Raw genomic sequence first — 20,453 nt, forward strand, 5'->3', positions numbered from 1 at the left:
TAACAGGGGTCTTGGCAACATCAGATCTTGATCGAGAGGTCATAACCATCAGTTTGATCCAAGTTTGATATGAGATAAGCAATAAGGAACCATTAGTACTTTTTTGAAATGTATTAGAAACATGAGAGAATGGTGATGCATTGCACATGATACATTTTTCAATTTGATTTGAATTATTAGCTGCTGCTGCTGCTAAGTCGCTTCAGTCGTGTCTGACTCTGTGCGACCCCATGGACTGCAGCCTACCAGGCTTCTCCGTCCATGGAATTCTCCAGGCAAGAACACTGGCGTGGGTTGCCATTTCCTTCTCCAGTGCATGAAAGTGGAAAGTGAAAGTGAAGTCGCTCAGTCGTGTCTGACTCTTAGCGACCCCATGGACTGCAGCCTACCAGGCTCTTCCATCCATGGGATTTTCCAGGCAAGAGTACTGGAGTGGGGTGCCATTGCCTTCTCCCTGAATTATTAGCAGTTTGACCAAATTTAAATTTTCACTTGCCATGTATATTTACAAGATGGCTGTTTACCAATCAAGTGAATTTTATTTTCATATGTAAGAGATTAGCTGGATTTAACACACTTGCCTGAAACAGAGCCCGGTTTAGGCATTCAGACCACTGGAGACCACAGAATTTAATATTTGCTGTGAGTCAAAAATAAGATTCGATTCAAATAAAAAACAAAATGCTTTTACTTTGCAGCATCATGAACCAAGACTGTGAATCCCCAAGAACCTTCTAAGACCAACAGGGGGACCCTGAGAGTCATGTAGTGCTCTGGGTTTGATTTTTCACCTTGGCTGCTGGAACAGACTGAGCGTTAAGTCTGTAAGCCACCTCCCCAGCCAGGCAAGACCTCACAACACGTGCTCAGGACCTCATTCATCCCTGGCTGCAGTGTCTTCTTTCTACTGAAAAGTTACCTTGGTCTTTGTTTTCTCACTTTAATTACGTATACATATATGATATGGGTTTCCCTGGTGGCTTAGTGGTAAAGAACCTGCCTGCCAGTGCAGGAGACATGGTTTGATCCCTGTGTCGGAAAGATTCCCTGGAGAAGGAAATGGAAACCCACTCCAGTATTCTTGCCTGGGGAATCCCATGGACAGAGGAGCCTGGAGGGCTACAGTCCATAGGGTCACAAAAGAGTCTGATACAACATAGCAATTAAACTGTGATCTGTGATACAATTTGAGACTGCCTTGGGTCTGCTTTGGGATCCAGCAGAGTAGATTCAGTGCTTGTTTGTGTGCTTGGTGCCCACCATCGCCTGTGCCCACACCTTGCACTATGGTCCTGCCACCCATAGTTTGGGTATCTGTAGGAAGACACGAAATAATATTCTCTTTTACCTTAATTGGAAAGTTATATGTGTTAGTCACTCAGTTATGTCCAACTCTTTGTGACACCGTGGACTGTAGCCCACCAGACTTCTCTGTCCATGGAATTCTCCAGGCAAGAATACTGGAGTGAGTAGCCATCCCCTTCTCTAGGGGATCATCCCAACCAAGAGATCGAACCCAGGTCTCCTGCACTGCAGGCAGATTCTGCATCATCTGAGCTACCAGGGAAGCCCCACATTGGAAAGCTATTGCCCTGAAAATCAGCCTACATTTAAAGCAACTCAGGGATGTCTATTTTATTAGTGAAACTATAAAAATAACTAAAAAAAATATTCAGAGATAATAAACTGTCAGCTGGGGCTAGCCTCAGGCCTTGCATGTTAAGAGAGGACAGCAAGCTTAGATCTTTTCAAAACTATGAGTCTCGTGCTTTTTGGGAACCAAGTTTTAAAACATCCCAGGGAGATTTTACGCCATAGGAATTCAATAGGGGTGTTCCACATTGCTGTGACAAACACTGAGAACATTATTATTTGAAACACAACTACCTCCCCCCCAACTATTATTAAGAAAGTACTGGTTGATTTATCTCTTAATATTGATATGTTTCATATCACTGACTTACTGAAACTAAAATTTGCTGATCAAAGACATTTTTTAGAGTTGGGACTTCCATACCCTCTTTCAACTTGAGAACAGCAGGACTACTGGCAAAGCTATACCAAAACAGTATACATTGTCCTCTGATGAATTTGCCCTCATCCCCGAAGATCCAGCAAGGCCCCCATCATGAGAGAGGAAGTGCGGGGTCAGCCAGGCACACAGGAGCATTGTTTCAGCTCACACTGGATAAGCTGATTATGAAGAGATTTCTCTTCTCTTCGAGACACCATGGACACAGTCAAAAGTCGAAACAATGATGTTCAGACTGCAGCTCAGCAAATGTGAAAGGCGCCAGTGGCTGGTCACTAACACGCTCCAAAGCTTACCAGACCATATGAAAGGATGTCATGGACCCACCCACGACCCAGATGCTTTTCATGTTATCAGTGGAGATAGAAATGATGCTTAAGTTACAATAGACAGTGTTCAGAATGCCAAGCCAGTTGTCAGACCATTTATCAGCTGAACATTTGAGCCCTGCAAAAGGGCTCGTAATTCATCTACTGAGCCATCATCTGAGACCATTTCTGACTCTGAGCCGGCTGGATAGTCATTTCAACAATAATTATAGCAACAGGTAATATTTTTGTCACCCTTTAAGTTTACGGAATAGTCCGTTCTTTATGATCTTACTGGGGTCTTATAATGATCTTGTGAGGTAGAAATAGGGAAAATTCCTACTTTATAGAAGTCCAGAGAGGTTCATCATCACAGGTAAGATAATGAATGAACACAGACTCACGCTGAGCCTTCTAACCCCAAGCCCATGTCTTTGGGGAGGGAGAAGAAGAGGAAAAGAAGTCAGTGGACATGAAAGTACTTGATTGCCGTGGCTCAAATTCAGAACCTTTTTGCTCCTGGCTCCGTTCTCATTGCTGAGACCCAGTTGCTATTATTTTGACCTTTGGTGACCTGCCTTTGATCTGGGTTCTTTTCCTGAACCTCCATCTGGAATTTTGACCTTGCCTTTAGACCTCTTGGAAAGCCTGCTCCCCCAAGTAGGTTCCTGCCTCTCCCACTTGGGGAAGTGGCTTTCCCCACCCCCTGCAAGCGCTGAGTTGTCTCCCCAGATGTCTTTATCCTCATGCTTGCCATGGGCCCAGCCTCATTCACACCTGCCAGGCTGAAGGCCCTGGGCGGTGATGCTCAAGTCTCCACTGAGTGTGCCCAGCACTGAGATACTATCCTCAACACTTGTGCATCCTGACCTGCCCGCTTCCCTTATCTCCCTCTAATTCCTGCCCAACTATGCTTAATCAGGAGGCAGATTGGCTGAGCCTTCAGCACGAGCACCCGTCCTTCGTGCAGGATGAAATGAGTCGCAGGGTTGAGCGAGTGCCCAGCTATTTTTGAGACTATGTTAATAACACTTTATTCATTTGGCACCATCAAGGAATGAGGTCATCACAGAGTGAATTCCCCAGATGAGTGAAATTTGGGGTGTCAAGTTTTATGTTCAGCATTTGGAAGGCAGGCCTTCTACAGTGCTCCGTGTACTATTGGGCCTTGTTAGGTCAAAGGTGCAGATCATAATTTAAGCATTTCATAGGCTTAAGATGCTTAAGATACTCATAGGCTACTGAGTATCTCTTTTGGGACTGTTTGGGTTTGGGGATGTGCATTTAGTTTTCATTGTTATTAGTGTGTTGGGTTGACAGCAGACTTCTGATCTAGCTTGCTACTTCAGTGGAGCTCATTTATTGAGTATCTACTATGTGCAAGAGATCCTGCCATGATGAGGATCCTAATACAAAAGTTAGGAAATGAGAGATTCAGCCAGTAGAGGACAATATTGAATAGGGCTCTTTCTCAGAACATGTGTCCCGACTTTCAGTTGTCAGATGTCTTTTTGTCCTCTTTGTTCATTGATTAAGCGCTCCAGTGGACCAAGCACTGTGTTAAATGCTGAAGTTGTAAACACTGAATAAACCATTGCCCCTAATGGCAAGATCCTTCCCCCCTGGACCTCATCTATTTCCCAGAGGATTGGGGTGAGATACCAGAATTCTGACCCATCTGACACCCCCTCCCAGCTCAATATAGCTATTAAAATGTACAGACACACATATACACATGTACTTATAAATATGGCACATTTTTTTCCAGTTAAAACTTACCAAGATATAGTCTCCATGAAAATTAACAGTAAAAATATATATAAGACAAGTATAAAAGATTATTCTTGGAATCCAATCATTTTGTGAGCTCTCTCAAGCTGAATTCCTAGAAAAAGATATCCCATTCTCAATTAGAGGGTTTTTTTTACTTTTTTCTTTTTGTGGTCTTTTAATAATCACATAATCATAGTACTGTCTTTTCCTATTAAATATGAGATTGGTAAAGGAAGAAAAACATGACTGACAGCCAAGATTCCTTGGAAAAAGAATACAGAGTTAATAAATAGGCCTAAAGTAAATATAATGCTTCCCTATCTGCCCATAAAATAATACAAGTCTTGGGAACATTTTCACACCATTCATTTTTAAAATAAAGAAACTGCTCTGAGATAAGTACTTTAGAAATTACAAGGATGTAGGTGTTGTTATGAGAAATATATACAAAGGAAAAAAGGATAACTAAGTGTGTGGTGGCTGAAAGAATTTGAAAACTCCAACTGTAGGAGATTTTTTTCCATGACTTAATGAGACTTTCTTAAATACACTCATACCCCATGGAAATTCCCACTTCCAGATTAGGGAATTTTTGTATCCTCAGTTTTTTGGCTTTTTTTTTTTTTTTCTTTCATCGTCTACATTAATAGAGTTTTCCCCTCTAACTTCATTTGTAAATATTTCACCTTTATTATACCTCTTCCCAGGCTGCAATTATGTTGACAATTTGCTGATTTATTTGAATGGTTTTCTGACTAGTTATGGTCACATTTGAAAAGCAACTGTGGTAACAGAATGACATATGACGACACAGTAAAACAGATTAGCTGTTGTAAACAGCTCCTTCGGTTCTGACTTGGCCAGCTTTATCTCCAGTTTTATGAGCCCAGACAGGCTACCAGTAATTGGTGGACTATAAGGAGGGCTGATATATATGGCCATATAAACCAAGTGAAGCTTTGGAATTTTCACATTTATTAGATGTTCACATGGCTTAACCAAGTCAAGCCACCACCACCACCCCCACCACACCCTGGCAAAAAATCTTAAGGAACAAAATGCCTGAATTAGGTCTGAAAAGACAACATCATTAGTCATCTTTGTCTCCCATAATCAAATAAGCAGGCTTGTGTATTGATATGGAAGAGCTCCATAAGGTAAGCAAATCATTAGTAAATCCTCAGAGGAGAAGTAATGAGACAGATAAGAATTAGCTTTGTGTTATCTTATCACTTCTATATGAAGGTTAACTCATAAAAGAAATATAGGAACATATCTGCCATAGAGAACTACCCTACCTATAGTGAGATTTTTCCCCGGAAGACTTTTCTTGGTATGTGTCTGTCTGTGTATGCATGTGTGCACTTGTATGGATTTGTAGGAATCTAGGATGCTGGTAATTGGAGAAGGAAATGGCAGCCCACTCCAGTGTTCTTGCCTGGAAAATCCCAGGGACGGGGGAGCCTGGTGGGCTGCCATCTATGGGGTCACACAGAGTCTGACCGACTGAAGCGACTTAGCAGCAGCAGCAGGATGCTGTTAGGCAGCTGCTTCCCATGCCAGGCCTTCCAGGCCTGCCGCTCGCCCGGAGCACACCTCAGGGAAGGATCAGCACACCTGGAGACAGTTGGGATCTGGAGCCTGAGCTAACTTTTATCCTCCTAATAGAGTCAATGCTGCAGACAGTCCTAAGCATGCTGGCTCTGTATGCTTTACACGAGTGTATTTTTCCAGGGTTACCCACCCATCCTCAAGAGCTACTAATGGGCTGTCAGCCTTCCCAGGGTTGCTAATCAGAAAGAGTGCTTCCCACATTTCTCAATGGAGATAATTAGTATTATTTGCAAGATAAACAGCTCGTAGTAATCAAGGTAATGAGAAGAACCTTGTGTTTATTCAAAACCAGGCACTCACTGGAATAACACAGTTTAGACACCAAGTTAAAAAGAATCTATGAACATTTTCACTTAAGCTATATCTATGTGAAATTTAAAGACCAGTGATTATACATATTGTTCCAGAAGCAAATTCACATTATTATTGCACATTTTTAATTAACTGGTAGTCAAAATACATTCCCTTTTGTTCTGTTGTCATTCCAAATATGTTGAACTATCCAATATGATGATGATAAGACTGATATTAAAACTTTAAATCAAGATCTTAAAAGGTTGGATTGGAATTTCAACTTAATTCCCTTTCCTCTTTTTGGAAATTTTTCCTTAAAATAAGCAAGAAAGTTTAGAGGCTTAGATTTGCTTAACACATTTATACCTCCTAAATAGTGAAATGTATGTTACTTTCTGGTCTAGTGCTGTGGCCTTGGAGTTAAAAATAATGATTTTATTTCAACTTTATACTCTTAACCAAACTCATTGCAATCATATTGCCTTAATATCCTTACTGAGTGGATTAAATTGCTTCTAGGAAATACCTGAACTTCAGTGCAGAATGTTGGTGGTGGTCTTCAGAAGCTCAGTGTCTGTGGCTAAGTCTTGAAAAATGTGATTATTTTCCTGGAAATATTTTTACTGATAAGAGGTTTGTTGGACTTCCTAGAATATGAAGGAAATTTTAATAATCTATAAAATGAAGAACCGATATGTGTTTGCTTATGTTACTGCATGCTATAATAATTTTTTTTCCAGAATTTTGTTTTCTGAGACTTGGGATAAGAATTGATAGCTGAACATCTGCACTCCTGACACAGTCCCAAGAGTTCTTGTGAAAAATAGCTCTTCTGGACAGTGTTAGGTATAGGTACCTGGAAAGTCTTTAAAAATCCTTCAGGAAAAGGACAGGTCAAGGAAAGTAGAGATTCCCACTCAGATGCAAGGTAGGAAACAGCAAACGGATATAGACATAACAAACACCCATTTTTGTTCTTTATTGCTTCTAGGCTCAGAAAATATTTCTAGAGTTCTTCTCCACAAAGAAGCGGTTCCAGGGTTCCCTTTAGAAATAGTTGTAGCCAAAGACAATGAATTCCTGCTGTTTCAAGCCTTCTTCCTTTGGAGGACTTTAAGGTATTTCTTTAATTCCTCAGCTGATTCAATACAAGATGAGATGGAATTTCAGGGTGATCCTGTAAGCAGTACTTGATTGAATTTCCTCTTGCCAAATCCATCTTTGTGTGAGCTTTTTCCCATTCTCCTAAATAAGGAGATCTAAGAGCATTTCTTGCCTCTGAAAGAGGCCCACTGAAGACATCTCTGCCCAACCAATTTAAAGGAACACTATTTTATTTGCTTCCCACAATAGGCAGATGCATTAATGTCTCCAAAAGTCTTAGTCTTTGTTCAGCTGATACCCTCCAAGGACACGGCATCACCATCATCCTTCTAGAAAGGCATCTGCTCTCTGGCATTTCATGTCAGTATTTTACCCCCATGGTTGGATGGCATCACTGACTCAATGGACGTGAGTTTAAACAAACTCAGGGAGATGGTGAAGGACAGGGAAGCCAGGCATGCTGCAGTCTGTGGGGTCACAAAGAGTCAGACAGGACTGAGTGACTAAACAACAACAACAACGACCATCTAAGAGCACAGAAAGATAGGATTTAAATGAGAATCATCTGGTCTTCAGGCCACGCCCCATCCGGATATCTTCCATATTCAGAGCACTGTTTCATAGACTAAAGAAAGAGTGTTGTGTGCTTTGTTGCTCAATTGTGTCTGACTCTTTGCAACCCCATGGACTGCAGCCCACCAGGTTCCTCTGTCCATGGGGATTCTCCAGGCAAGAATACTGGAGTGGGTAGCCTATCCCTTCTCCATGATATGGAACAGGGATCGAACCAGGGTCTCCTGCATTGCAGGAGGATTCTTTACCCACTGAACTACCCGGGAAATAACAATTCCCAGTACACAAGTTTCAGATGCTCTAATAAGCCCAACAGATGTTTCCTCAAGCTCCTTTGTTTACTTGGATTAGAAACAATCATACCATGATAACATGATTCTAGATTCTTCGAACTTACTTCTTCCCCCACCAAGAACTTCCTTGTATCGAAACTATACAAAAAGTCTAATCAGCTCTTGGTTATTCACTAAGGACTATACATGTTTCAAATGTTGATTTGAAATACTCTGGTTCAGGATGGTATCAAATATGTCTCATTTCAGAGTTCATTATGCAGAATAAGAAATTGGGTTTCAGTAGCTTTGTAGCACTTCATTCTCAAAACACTAACCCTGATGTTAGTAATAAGACCAATTCTGAGATTACATATTAATATACTGGACTGAAAGCAGACTCAGATTCATTTATGATAATGTCAGCATTCCACTGGACAATTTATAGTTGAAATTTATAGTTGCGTGTTTCTGTTGTAGTATTGTTCTTATGGAATTCTGAAATAGAGATGGCCTCACATGGTGGGAAACAGCACTAGATTGTTGAGAGGATGCCGAAAGGGACTAGATCGTAATGTTTGCATTTAGATAAAATGTTGGGAGACAGCTAGTTACCTGTATGTATCTAATGAAAGTGTTAGTTACTCTGTCATGTCCCACTCTTTGCGATCCCCTGGACTGTAGCCTGTCAGGCTCCTCTGTCCATGGAATTCTCCAGGAAAGAATCCTGGAATGGCTAGCCATTCTCTTCTACAGGGCATCTTCCCAACCCAGGGACTGAACCCCAGTCTCCCGCATTGCAGGCAAATTCTTTACCATTTGAGCCCCCAGGGAAGCGGGCATGTGTGTGTTACAAATCAGCAGTTACTCCGGTGACGAAGGACGGCAGCAGGAAGTACCCCAGAGACGTGCGCCTCCACCCTCATGAGGCTCTCGAAATTTGTTCCACTTTGTATTCAAAAGCAAAAACAGTAATTATTTGTTTAATGTAATAAAATGAAATGACTAGTGTTAAAACGCTTCTTAAAAATAATTTAGACATCTGTCTATATTTAACATATCACAGTGAGTGTTGCGTTCAGCCTAATCTGTTGAGGGGCAGTTGAATAGTTTTAGAGTAAATAGGTTCTGTTGAATAAGTGGTTTTGTTGAGTTTTTCTGTGTTTTAATAGTAAATGTTGAGGGAGTCAGAATTTGAGAGTTCTATGCTTCACAGTTTCTTCCCTCTGATGAACATCACTGATGAATGGGGAAATATTGATTTTAGAGGCACAAAATCATGTTTTGCTTCTTTACATTCTGCCACATTGTCAAAACCTGGAAGACACTCAGTAGGACTTGTTTTGCCTAAAATATTTACAATGCAGCATTGTGGAACCAGCACCTACTTAAATAGCCCTTCTATGCTTTTTTTTTTTTTTTTCATTTGGTAAACTAAGCTAAAGTTGTTATCCTGAATGTTATAGGGACGCATGTTGAATGTATTTCCTGTACTGGAGAAATGTGTGCTTGATATGCACCTGGCACCTGACTGCCTAGCAGGTGCAGCCATTGGATAGCGTGTGGGACTGTTTGAGTCAGTGTTGTGGTTCTGATCCTTAATGCCGCGGTTATTTTTTTTTTTTTTTTTTCTTTTACTTTCTAGCCACAGATCACATTCCTCGTCTCATCCATTAGTCAGGACATGGACCAAAAATAAGATGCACATCACCAGTGATACACATGTACATCACCGTGTTTCTTAAATCCCTAACACTCATTGAAAGTACAATCCCATACTGCCCTGGGATTATTCTGCATTTTCAGTGTCAGTGTCATCTGCCCAGGTATATATTTTTCCATCATACACTTTCTGAAGGCAGAAGTTTCTCATAAACCTAAACATCAGTAAAGAATACAAGCTTTGGGTCTGTGTGGATGTGCCCAAGACATTTCTTACCCATAAGCCATTCACTGAAGTGCTAGCCAAAGAGTTTAGAAGCCACCCCTGATCCTTAACTCTCTGGAATGTAGACCTAATTCCTCTTTTGATGGGATTGTCTGTGATGTGGTTTACTCAGATGTGATCCTGGTCCCCTGCTATATCTTATCTTTGTGGTTAGAATAATTTTGACAAAACCTCAGCAGTCTTATGGCTAAAGGCTGATATAGAGTTATCTTGGATGGGTAGGAAGACTGGTGATAAAGCAAAGCCTGTAGGTTTAAAAACGGAAGATGTGGGACTTCCTGGTGGTCCAGTGGTTAAGAAATCTGTGTTCCTCTTGCAGGGGCACAGGTTCAATCCCTAGTCATGGGACTAAGATCACCACATGCCATGAGGGGCGACGTAGATAGATAAAGCAACTGGTCAACAATGTTTACAGTAAACTTTAAAAGAAGAGAGGAAAGCAACACTCCTGTATTTAATCCACTCATTCTTAAAACTTGCCTGAAAATTAAACCACTTTTCGATATTTATATGTCAAAATAGATACTTTAAGTCATTGAAGACAATTAGAAGTTTTATAACAGCGGAACTTAGATAAAAATTTCAGGGAGATGTTCTTCAACTGCACTGTAATAAAAATAGAGAATGTGCTATACCGTCTTCATATGTATTTTTGCTGGGAGAATGCTGATGAAAGCATCTCTTTAATAAAGCCCTAGTTGCTCACCACCTGTGAAGAGTTGAATCACTGGCCTCTTTTAGCAGGTGGATAAAAACGTAGAACTCTTGATCTTAGCAGTGGCAGCTAAAACACTTATTTTTGGTCTCTCTTCCATGGTAACTGGAGATGAAACTTGAGAAGACAGTGTGGACTAATGGATAGACTGTTGGACAGGAGGTCAGGAACCTCTGTTCTGTTCTATTCACAGCCTGCTACTGGGTTGCTATGTAAACTTAGATAAGCCACTTACCCTCTCTGCACCTCATATTTTCCATTTGTGAAAACATAGGTTAGAGACATTCTGTATTTAGCGCTTCCCAAAGATATTGTGAAAACTAGCTTATTCTGAAGAAGTTCATAGCATCTTTGGGTTGAAAAGAGGCCACGTAAATATGTCATTGTCCCTGTTCCCTTGGACGGCACTCTTGCCATGGACTGAGGTTGTATAAACTGTCCATTATCAGTCACCGCCAAACAGGTACCCTTGTAAGGTGCTTTGTATCGCACAGAAGCTGAGCATGTGACCCGACAGCCAGAACACCTGGATTTGAATCTGGGATCCACCACTTACTAACTCCATGACCTTGGGCAAGTCAGGATGCTAGATTTCCTCATCAGTTAAAATAGGGATAATGATAACACCCATCTCATTGGACTGTGATCTGAAATGAGAAAGCATTTATGAAGAGCACCTTGGACACTATGTAGATATGTAATACACTGTATATATAAGTGTGTGATTACTGTTATCACCCAGAGCAATCCTTCATTATTAACACAGCAGGGAAGATCGCCTCTGGCCTTGGTTTTTTCTGTGCATCTCATCCCAGGATGGTTGCTCTCTCCTCCAGAATGCGTGTGTCTCACTCCCACTCCCATATGCCCTGGGCCCTGAGTATAAGCTCCTATAGCTGATGTTATCTGCTCTGTCATCTATAATAATTGAGAGAGTGTCACATAACAGATCAAAGAAATCCAGATGTTTTAAAGTCTCAGAAACATCTCTGATTTAGTAACTTGGAAAAAAAAAAAACTCAAATAGATATCAGAAGTATTGCAAAATGGAGAGTGAGATAATTGACTCCCTGTGTCCTGATTATTATTTTAAAAACTCAGAAAACATCAGGAGGAGATAGAAGAACAGTTAAAAGTTTACATTCATTTTAACCTTTCTTGCCTGCTTTCTATTGAAGGTACCCAATGTATAAATTGCTCAAACATAAAGAACTAGAGGGTCGGATTTTCAAAAATCTAAATAAAAATATTTCTTTTTCAGGGGTTAACAACATTATGAAGGTATAAAAGTTTAGGATCTGATGAAAATTATTGATGAGGTTTTTTTTCCTATAACTTACCATAGTGTGGGATTTCAAAGATTGAATAGCATTTAAGAGGTAATCATATGTTTCACTGATTTTTTTTTTCTCTCTCTGTTATTAGAACCAACCTACATCACAATTGATCCACCTGCATGTGGGGAGTTATCAAACTGTACCCTGACAGAGAAGGACTGCATTTATGGTTTCAAACTCGATCACAATGGTTGTCGAACCTGTCAGTGCAAAAACAGTGAGTACATGGAAGCCTGTGTTTTTTCAGAGCCTAATATGATATTGTCAAAGCACATTATGTGATTAAATATCCTTTTCATTCCTGTTCATGTCATTGCCTTAGCAACCTGAAAGAGGGAAAAAAGTGTACTTAATGTAAACACACAGTCAGTTGCAGAAAAAGAGCTGCCCTTTATTCTGCTTTTCGCCTTCATTTCATTATACATCAGGATACTCCTTATTGTCCAGCTGCTTCGTGGGTGCAGCCTTGGGAGCTCTGGGGCACATGATTCCAAACACTCCGGACGCTCTAAGTACCATCCTTGTCTGGGTCATCCAGTGACAAGGAGGTCACTCACACAGAAGTGTCACATTCCACATGTGGGCACCATAATCTTTAGAATGCGCTCCCCTTTGTTGACCCCAACTCTTCTCCATGTAGATTCCAATCATGTCTCCACCATGATCTCTGAAAGAAGATAGGGTATATTATATTGCATTTCTTCCTGGGGGAAAAAAAAAAAATTGCCCTTCATGTTTAAAACGATTTTGAATTCCTCTAAATCTTCTACCAGAATAAACATTTTTAGTCATTCTCCAGGTGACGCAGTTTCTAGAATTCTGTTGGGTCTTTCCATCTTTTGATACACTTAAAAATATATCATGGTTTTCATATAAATGTATGGCCTGGAAACAAACAGAATACTCCAGAATTTGGTCTGATCACTGCCCTGCTATTGTGTGGCCTAAGTGCTTGTTAGCTCTTTGGATTATACACTGTCAGCTAACACTGAGTTTATAAGGATCTGGAACCAGTTGGTGCTTTTTGCATTAGCTGCTATTAGGTGGTTCTCATCTGTTCTGTACTTGGACATTTGATTTTTTTTGTAATGACATAAATGCAGGGTTGGATTGAACAAGAAATTTCCCTGAGCATTTTCAACCGTTTACGAGCTAGTTGGGAAATTTTTGAATCTTGATGATATGATCTCATACTTTATCTGTGTCTCTCAGTTTATATTAAATGAGCATAACTTACATGTCCTCATCTAAATCACTGCCCTAAAATAAGTTGTACAGAACCAAGGACAGGGCCCTGTTAGCACCAAAGACCTGCCTGTGAAATGACTTTGAACACAATCTTCACTTTTTCTTTGGAGTTACTCAGCTAACATCATAACAGCTCCATCTCCACAAAGAAATCTTGAAACTCTTGGCCTGTACCTTATCTAAGATCAAAATACATTCTATTTGCAACACTTCTTTGCTGGAAACCCTACTTTAAACGTGATGAAGTTGGTAGGGTATGGATTGTTTTTCACAAACCTATACTGCCCTGTGGCTCAGCTGGTGAAGAATCCGCCTGCAGTGCAGGAGACCTGGGTTCCATCCCTGGGTTGGGAAGGTACCCTGGAGAAGGGAATGGCTACCCACTCCAGTATTCTGGCCTAGAGAATTCCATGGACTGCATAGTCCACGGGGTCGCAAAGAGTCGGACACGACTGGGCGACTTTCACTTTCAGCATGCTGCCTTCTGGTAGTCGTTGGTTTCTTTCCTAAATGTCGAAAATCCCACGTTTAAACGTTCATTCTGCAGGATTTTCAGTTGTCAATGTCAAGCTTAGTTTCTGTAGTGTTAGTCCTTTGTCCTTTTGAATCGACAGTTGGCCTCTTTAGTTTTCTGAACTTTTTCTTTTTGCTCTGATGTTTCCAAATACGGACAGTGCTTCTATAATCAGCAGGTTCTCTGTGAGCCTCTAGGTATAATTACCCTAGGCACAGAGAGTTGGAATCAATTAATGTAGAGAGATGATCACCTTCTGATTTATCAGTGTTCTTGGACTCTGTATTCCTCTTCTCCTTAATTGTTCAATGCTGTTCTTTGTAAGGATATTTTTGATGAAGACCAGATACTCAGTAGAAGTTGCATAATTCAGTTTTCTCAGTTACTTGTTACCATCATACTGTCTGCCAGATGGAGTTAGTGCTGCAAGGGAGATTATCAAACTACTGTGATGATGGTCGTTCCTACCTCTAAATTTCCCATAAGCCTCAACCAATCAGGAACTGTCTGCCTTCCTACACTTGTTTCTGTTCAGAGGAGGGCAGGTCCCTATTATACACCTATCTGCCTTCTTTATCTCCCTGTGGAAGGCCAAGTTCACTAGGCACCTGCTTTGGCAGCTGTATCTGTTGGCTTAAATGGTCAGCTTGAGTTTTTTGACCCCAAAATAATTAGTGATTGTATCACAAAGCGTTTACATTTTAATCCTTCTCTTGTATCTCTTGAGCTATATACCCATTTTGATCATGGGAGCATACCTAATATTTTTCCCTGAATTTTTTGAAGTCTAAAGATTTATGTTTCATTGTGCCTAATCACCCCACTCACAGTCTTCACCTGGGCTTTGGTGTTGTGAACTTGTGGCCACATGGGCACACTTACATAAGCACCCAGCTGATTCACAGTGAGCCCTTTGTAAGTCAAATCCAAAGAAGCAATTTCCCTCAGTTGTCAGTGGAGCCAGTCAAAAACATCTGACTGGCTTTTCGCAAGTTGAGACTATCAGGAGAATTCTGCTCTGCCTGGCTTTGTCAAAGGAACAGCCCCACGTCCTGCTTGCTTTGTGCCTTCATTTCATTAACACGTAGGAGGAAATAAGTACAGGAGACCGTTGCGTTTTGTGTCAACTGGAATTTGTCATTTTGTCTGCATCAAACAAGCAAAAGTACACGGAAGGTACATGACAAAGCCATAGAGCCTTCCTGCTGTCATCCCCTGCCATTAGCAATCCTGACACCTTTTGATAGGTGAGTCAAATTAAACCAAACTGCCACATCCTCAGTTGTCAGATTCTTGTGATTGTATGGACCCAACTCCCCACCAAGCCTCTGGCATCAGACTGACTTGTCTCTGGGTGATTGGGTAGGTTGCTTTATTTCCCAGAGCCTCTGTGTCTGTGGCTATACAGGGCAGGTAATAATACCAAATTAATGGGTTATTTGGAGGACAACTAATTAATGAATGCAAAGCTAGCTTTAGTACCTGACATACGGTAATTGTTTACTCTGCACAATAGCTGTTTTATAACATGCTTTTCTGAGTCAGCTGGAGCTGGCTGACGTGGAAAGCCCCCAGCTTCCCCTCCTCTGCTCCGACACCAGCCTGCCTCGCGTTCTGCCTGTCCTCTGCGGGCAGACATGCAAACAGCTTTCCTTTCGCCTTTTCATTTTAACCCTTGAATATTCTCAGTCTCTTTCACCTGGTTTTGAAAAATGAAAGTCCTTTGTACTGAAGGATGGCTAAATATGTTCTTTTGCCCGTTGCAGCTACATGTTAAGTATGGATTTTGTCTAAATCTCTCCTTTACATTATTTTTCTGCATCCCACCGAAATCTGTTTCATATGCATTGGTCCTAACCATCTATACCCAAGTTTTCCCTTAGGAGTTAGACTATATGTATAGACCACTGGTGTCAAGATTTCTTTCTTAAAATTAAGACCAGCACCAAATGACTGTTTCTCCTCTGGGGCTGGTTGGTTGTTTGCTGGTTCATTCCTTTCATTCATCTAGCGTTTATTGAGTGTCTACTATATGCCAAACCCTAGGAGTACGAAAAAGATAAAAATGGACCTTATCCCTGACTAGTATTGGTAATGTGTTGGTAATATTGGTTATATGATATTAGGTTGTAATGCTATTACATTATAGTCAAGCATATCATAGATAGTCACTGAAGATTGAAATCAAAACCCAGAAGAAACACATCCTTAAAAAGAACATAGAGGGACTTCCTGGTGGTCCAGTGAACCTTCCATTGCAGGGGGTTGCAGGTTCAATCCCTGGTCAGTGAGCTGAGATCCCAAATACTTCAGGGTCAAAAAACCAAAAAGATAAAACAGAAGCAATATTGTAACCAAGTCAATAAGGACTTCAAAAAATGGTTCACATCAAAACAAAAAAAAATTCTTTAAAAATAACCTGAAAGGTATATGACAAAGGATGATTTTATTTGAACATGTTGTAACTTTGCTTTTTTAACCCGTAACAAATAACATTTCTTATAACACTCTCAAGCGAAGTAATGCATCAGGAGCATACAGACAATTTAAACTGTCCCTGACTCATTTTTTCAAAGACATATTTAGAATAAAGAAAAGAAACATGGTGGAAAATGTTTAAGAATGCTCAGTAGAAACGGAGGTCAAAATCAAAATCATTTGGATGAGCTACTAAAAATAACTTTATTGATACCAAGCTGTTAGTAGCATTACTTTAACCAAAATGTTTGCCGTCATACATTATGCACTTCCGCTTACTATAGGTACTGTATATAGTAAATGACATCCATATTAATTAAATGGTGTCAATCTTTTAGCATCTCATTTACATTTTAAAATCAAGTGGATTTCATCAAATTATTTGTAACTTCTCTTCCAGTTTTTAACATTCTGTAATTCTAGGGATTAATAAAAGCTTTTAGCTAGAAACTAATGCAGACATAGAAAACTAATGGTAGCAGGAAGAGAAAAAGCTTTCAGCGTTTTCATGAAATATATATCTGAAGCAAGCATCTAAAGAAGCTTGCAGCATCAAGTGCACAGAGGCAGGCTCCTGTTTTCATGTCATTGTTACTCTGAACAGACACTTATCAGGGGCAAAATTGGGACCACTGTTTGCAGGGTTACACTTCTTAATTTAGCAGCCTTGGGAGCTCTGTCTGCGGTATCCTTAGCTGCTTGCAGATGGGCGGGAACTGCCAGAGCCCCAGAGCGTGAAGCCCTGTGGGGAGAAGCGCAGCGCAGTTCTGGGGGCGCCGTCACACTGTTCTGTGTGCAGCCCCCGTGGTGCTCCCTTAAAGCAAAGTACAAACCGTGCTCCCCACAGCTGGGGCCACGCTGTGCCCCTGGGAGCAAAAGCATCTTTTTTTCTCCCAAATAAACAAAGTTTACTGCATAGCTGCTGTCAACCAGCCATATCATACAGGCTCTGTAGTTCGCCATTATTTATCACTTCTCTTCAATGGAAATTTTCCCCTCTGGATTGGAAGGCATTTTTGGATCACAGTGAAGTCATACCATTGAAACATTATAAACATAAAGGTTTCCCTGGTGGCTCAGACAGTAAAAGCGTCTGCCTACAATGCGGGAGACAGGGGTTCAATCCCTAGGTCAGGAAGATCCCCTGGAGAAGGAAATGGCAACCCACTCCAGTACTCTTGCCTGGAAAATTCCATGGATGGAGGAGCCTGGTGGGCTATAGTCCATGGGGTCACAAAGAGTCAGACACGACTGAGCAAGTTCACTTTCACTTTCACCATTCTTTCTACTGAAGCTTTTGAAACAAACCTATAAACCCTACCCATCTATAAATAAGATGTTTCTAGTGTATCTGTTCTCATCTTCTTGTAAAATGTTTGCCTTAAAGTTATACTTCTCTGAAGAAAAGTTCATAATTGATACATGGATCTAGGAATACTTTGAAATCTTTAATGTTCCCTATTTCTGAGTTAGATATTTGGAGACATTTAGAATGGCATCCCACTCCAGGACTCTTGCCTGGAAAATCCCATGGACGGAGGAGCCTGGTAGGCTGCAGTCCATGGGGTGACGAAGAGTCAGACACAACTGAGCGACTTCACTTTCACTTTTCACTTTCCTCCATCGGAGAAGGAAATGGCAACCCACTCCAGTGTTCTTGCCTGGAGAATCCCAGGGACGGGGGAGCCTGGTGGGCTGCCGTCTATGGGGTCGTTCAGAGTCGGACATGACTAAAGCGACTTAGCAGCAGCAGCAGAAAAAACTTAGTATCAAAAAACTTTAACGGTATTGTTAAAGTTTTTTGATACTAAGTTTTTTCATCCCATTATTTTCTATGAGCATGTCAGTCTTGATGAGAGTGGAGGAGTAAATAGCAAGAATTTTGACGGGTTCATTCCCTTACAAGTACTTGTTGAGTGCTCGCTCCATGGTGAACACCATGATAGCACCTGGACTATAAGTGGGTCCCTGCCCTAGAGCTCCCTTCTTCTGGGGAGGGAAATGAGATAGCAGGCTGATGAGCTATCCCAAGTCAGGGCAGCACAGTGGCAACCTGCTCAAGAAGTCACAGCCAGTCTGAAGACCATGAATGTCCTGTGTTTCTGTTTAAACGTAGCAGCCTTTGCTTGAAGTTCCCTTCTACTGCAAAGCAGAGGGTAAAGACAAACTTAGTTTCTTTCAAAATTTTTAAGCTTAGTTGATGCAACAGCTTTTATTAAGGATGAAAGCCCATTCTGCTGGGTTGGCCAGAAAGTTTGTTCAGGTCTTGCCGGCTAAACCTGAACAAATTTTTTGGCCAACCCAATAAATTTAAGATCTGTGGGAAAACTCCTTGTCTTTACAGGACCACCAGAAAAATGAAAGCACAGAGGTGCTCAGACTTAGGGTTTCAAGGAATTCAGTCCCCAGGGGTGTTCTCAGGGTGTTTTTAATTCCCAACATCATGTACTTGATGTCAAGGTTTAAAATTTCTGCAAATAAAAAAAAAATGGACTCACAACTTAGATCTTGGTGTCAGAGAAAGAAGTGTGGCTATGAAAGTCTTCTCCCTCCTTCATCATCCCTGTAATAATGGGGAGGCAATGATGACCTTTCAAGCCATATAATTATAAAATTTTAAATGAGCCATTTAGAATATTGCTTTTAAGGATGCAAATTAGTAATCAGTTGCTTCACTGTGTGATACAGACCCATGAGGTTACATTAAATATGTGTAATGAAAGGTTTATGATGATGACAAACTAGAAAATTATACCATAAATCACATTATCCTTTTTAAAAGATAGCATATTAAATATCAAGTGTTGCCAGCTAGATTCACAAAAGATGCTATCTTAAAATATTTATGTAAAACATGAACCCATTTCACCTATTTAATTGTAGTTAAGGTTTAAATTTGGGGGCTTCCCTGGTGGCTCAGTGGTAAAGAATCTGCCTGCAATGCAGGAGACCCTGGTTCGATCCCTGGGTCGGTACTATCCCCTGGAGGAGGGCATGGCAACCCACTCTCTTTCTCTTGCCTAGAGAATCCCATGGACAGAGGAGCCTGGCGGACTGCAGTCCATAGGGTCACACGAGTCAGACACGATTGAAGCAACTAAGCAGCAGCAAGGTTTAAATTTAGATTAAAGGATTTGTGTGTGGAAGCGACGTGTGTTCTGTTTTTCCCAATGACGTGTACATTATTTACAATGTTTATGCTCAAAGGATATCCACATAAATGCATTTATCCAACAAAAGTAGTCCCTGCTTCCCATTTTACCGTCCACACAGAACACTGATGAAACATGGCCGCACTTTCGCCATCATCATATCTGCTTCTTTAAATTTGATTATCTTTCAAATTCTGCATTTAATTTAGACAGACATCAACTTTCTTTAGTTACATCACCAAGCATGCTTTTCTTATTTACCTTAACATTTTTATTGCTTATGTTACTCTTGTAATCCCTGTGTCACACCTTTTAAATTTCTTTAGAAGATTTCTGTTAAGCTAATAGAAGTTTCTTGTGCCAGCCACCATCTCGTCTTCCCTCTTTTCCCCTCTTCTACAGTAAGTTATGACTGAGGACAGTTAGCCATCACTCCAGGTTCTGCCAACAGGGGACAGTTTGAACATTTCAAATAGTGGATAAACGTTAATCTAGATATTTCTTTGGCACATACATTTTTTGTCAATTAGCCAAGTATATCTAAATAGCTGAATATTTTTCAGCAATGGGGAAAAAGTATCTAGGTGAAACACTGATTATTTCACTTTGTATTAGTTATTAGAAATATACCTCTTAAGGAAAAGGTAAGCAGTCCTTTATGCCCCATATAGTACACAGTATTATACAGTAACATCTAAAACTCTTAAAAGTAAACATATGTGAATGTGCTTCTCATGGGCATGCAGTAGGAACAAAATGCATAATGAAATTTGAGGTGTAAGCTTCCAGTTCTCACATTTGAATAATAAATAGTAATCAGTGGTTTGAAGTGACCGATAAGAACAAATTAAATAAAGAAACTTTATTGAGTATCGTCAATAAAGTTGAGCTTTATTCTGTATATTAGTACCAAAACGTGAAGCTACATTCCGATAACCATGATAAACGTGAAATGGCACGTTTTTAACCATTGCTGATGCTCTGGTGGAACTGAGAACTTCACATCTGTGGAAGACTGGAAGATCAGGGAAGGCGAGGGTGTGTTCTGGTCCCTTCATCTTTGGAAGAAACGTGCTGTCCGTGTGTCTTCA

The 20,453-nt window shown here is 40.6% G+C and overlaps 1 protein-coding gene across 3 annotated transcripts in view; it reads left to right on the top strand.

Annotated features, from left to right (window-relative positions):
- Positions 1–20,453, top strand: part of CRIM1 (cysteine rich transmembrane BMP regulator 1) — a 209,335-nt gene that overhangs the window by 141,042 nt on the left and 47,840 nt on the right. For all 3 annotated transcript variants that reach the window (XM_027554995.1, XM_027554996.1, XM_027554994.1), the window contains exon 8: positions 12,059–12,187. In XM_027554995.1, the coding sequence (XP_027410796.1) occupies positions 12,059–12,187 (129 nt within the window). The remainder of the gene's footprint in view (positions 1–12,058; positions 12,188–20,453) is intronic.

Source organism: Bos indicus x Bos taurus, chromosome 11, assembly GCF_003369695.1.
Source record: "Bos indicus x Bos taurus breed Angus x Brahman F1 hybrid chromosome 11, Bos_hybrid_MaternalHap_v2.0, whole genome shotgun sequence".
Taxonomy (NCBI): Eukaryota; Metazoa; Chordata; class Mammalia; order Artiodactyla; family Bovidae; genus Bos; species Bos indicus x Bos taurus.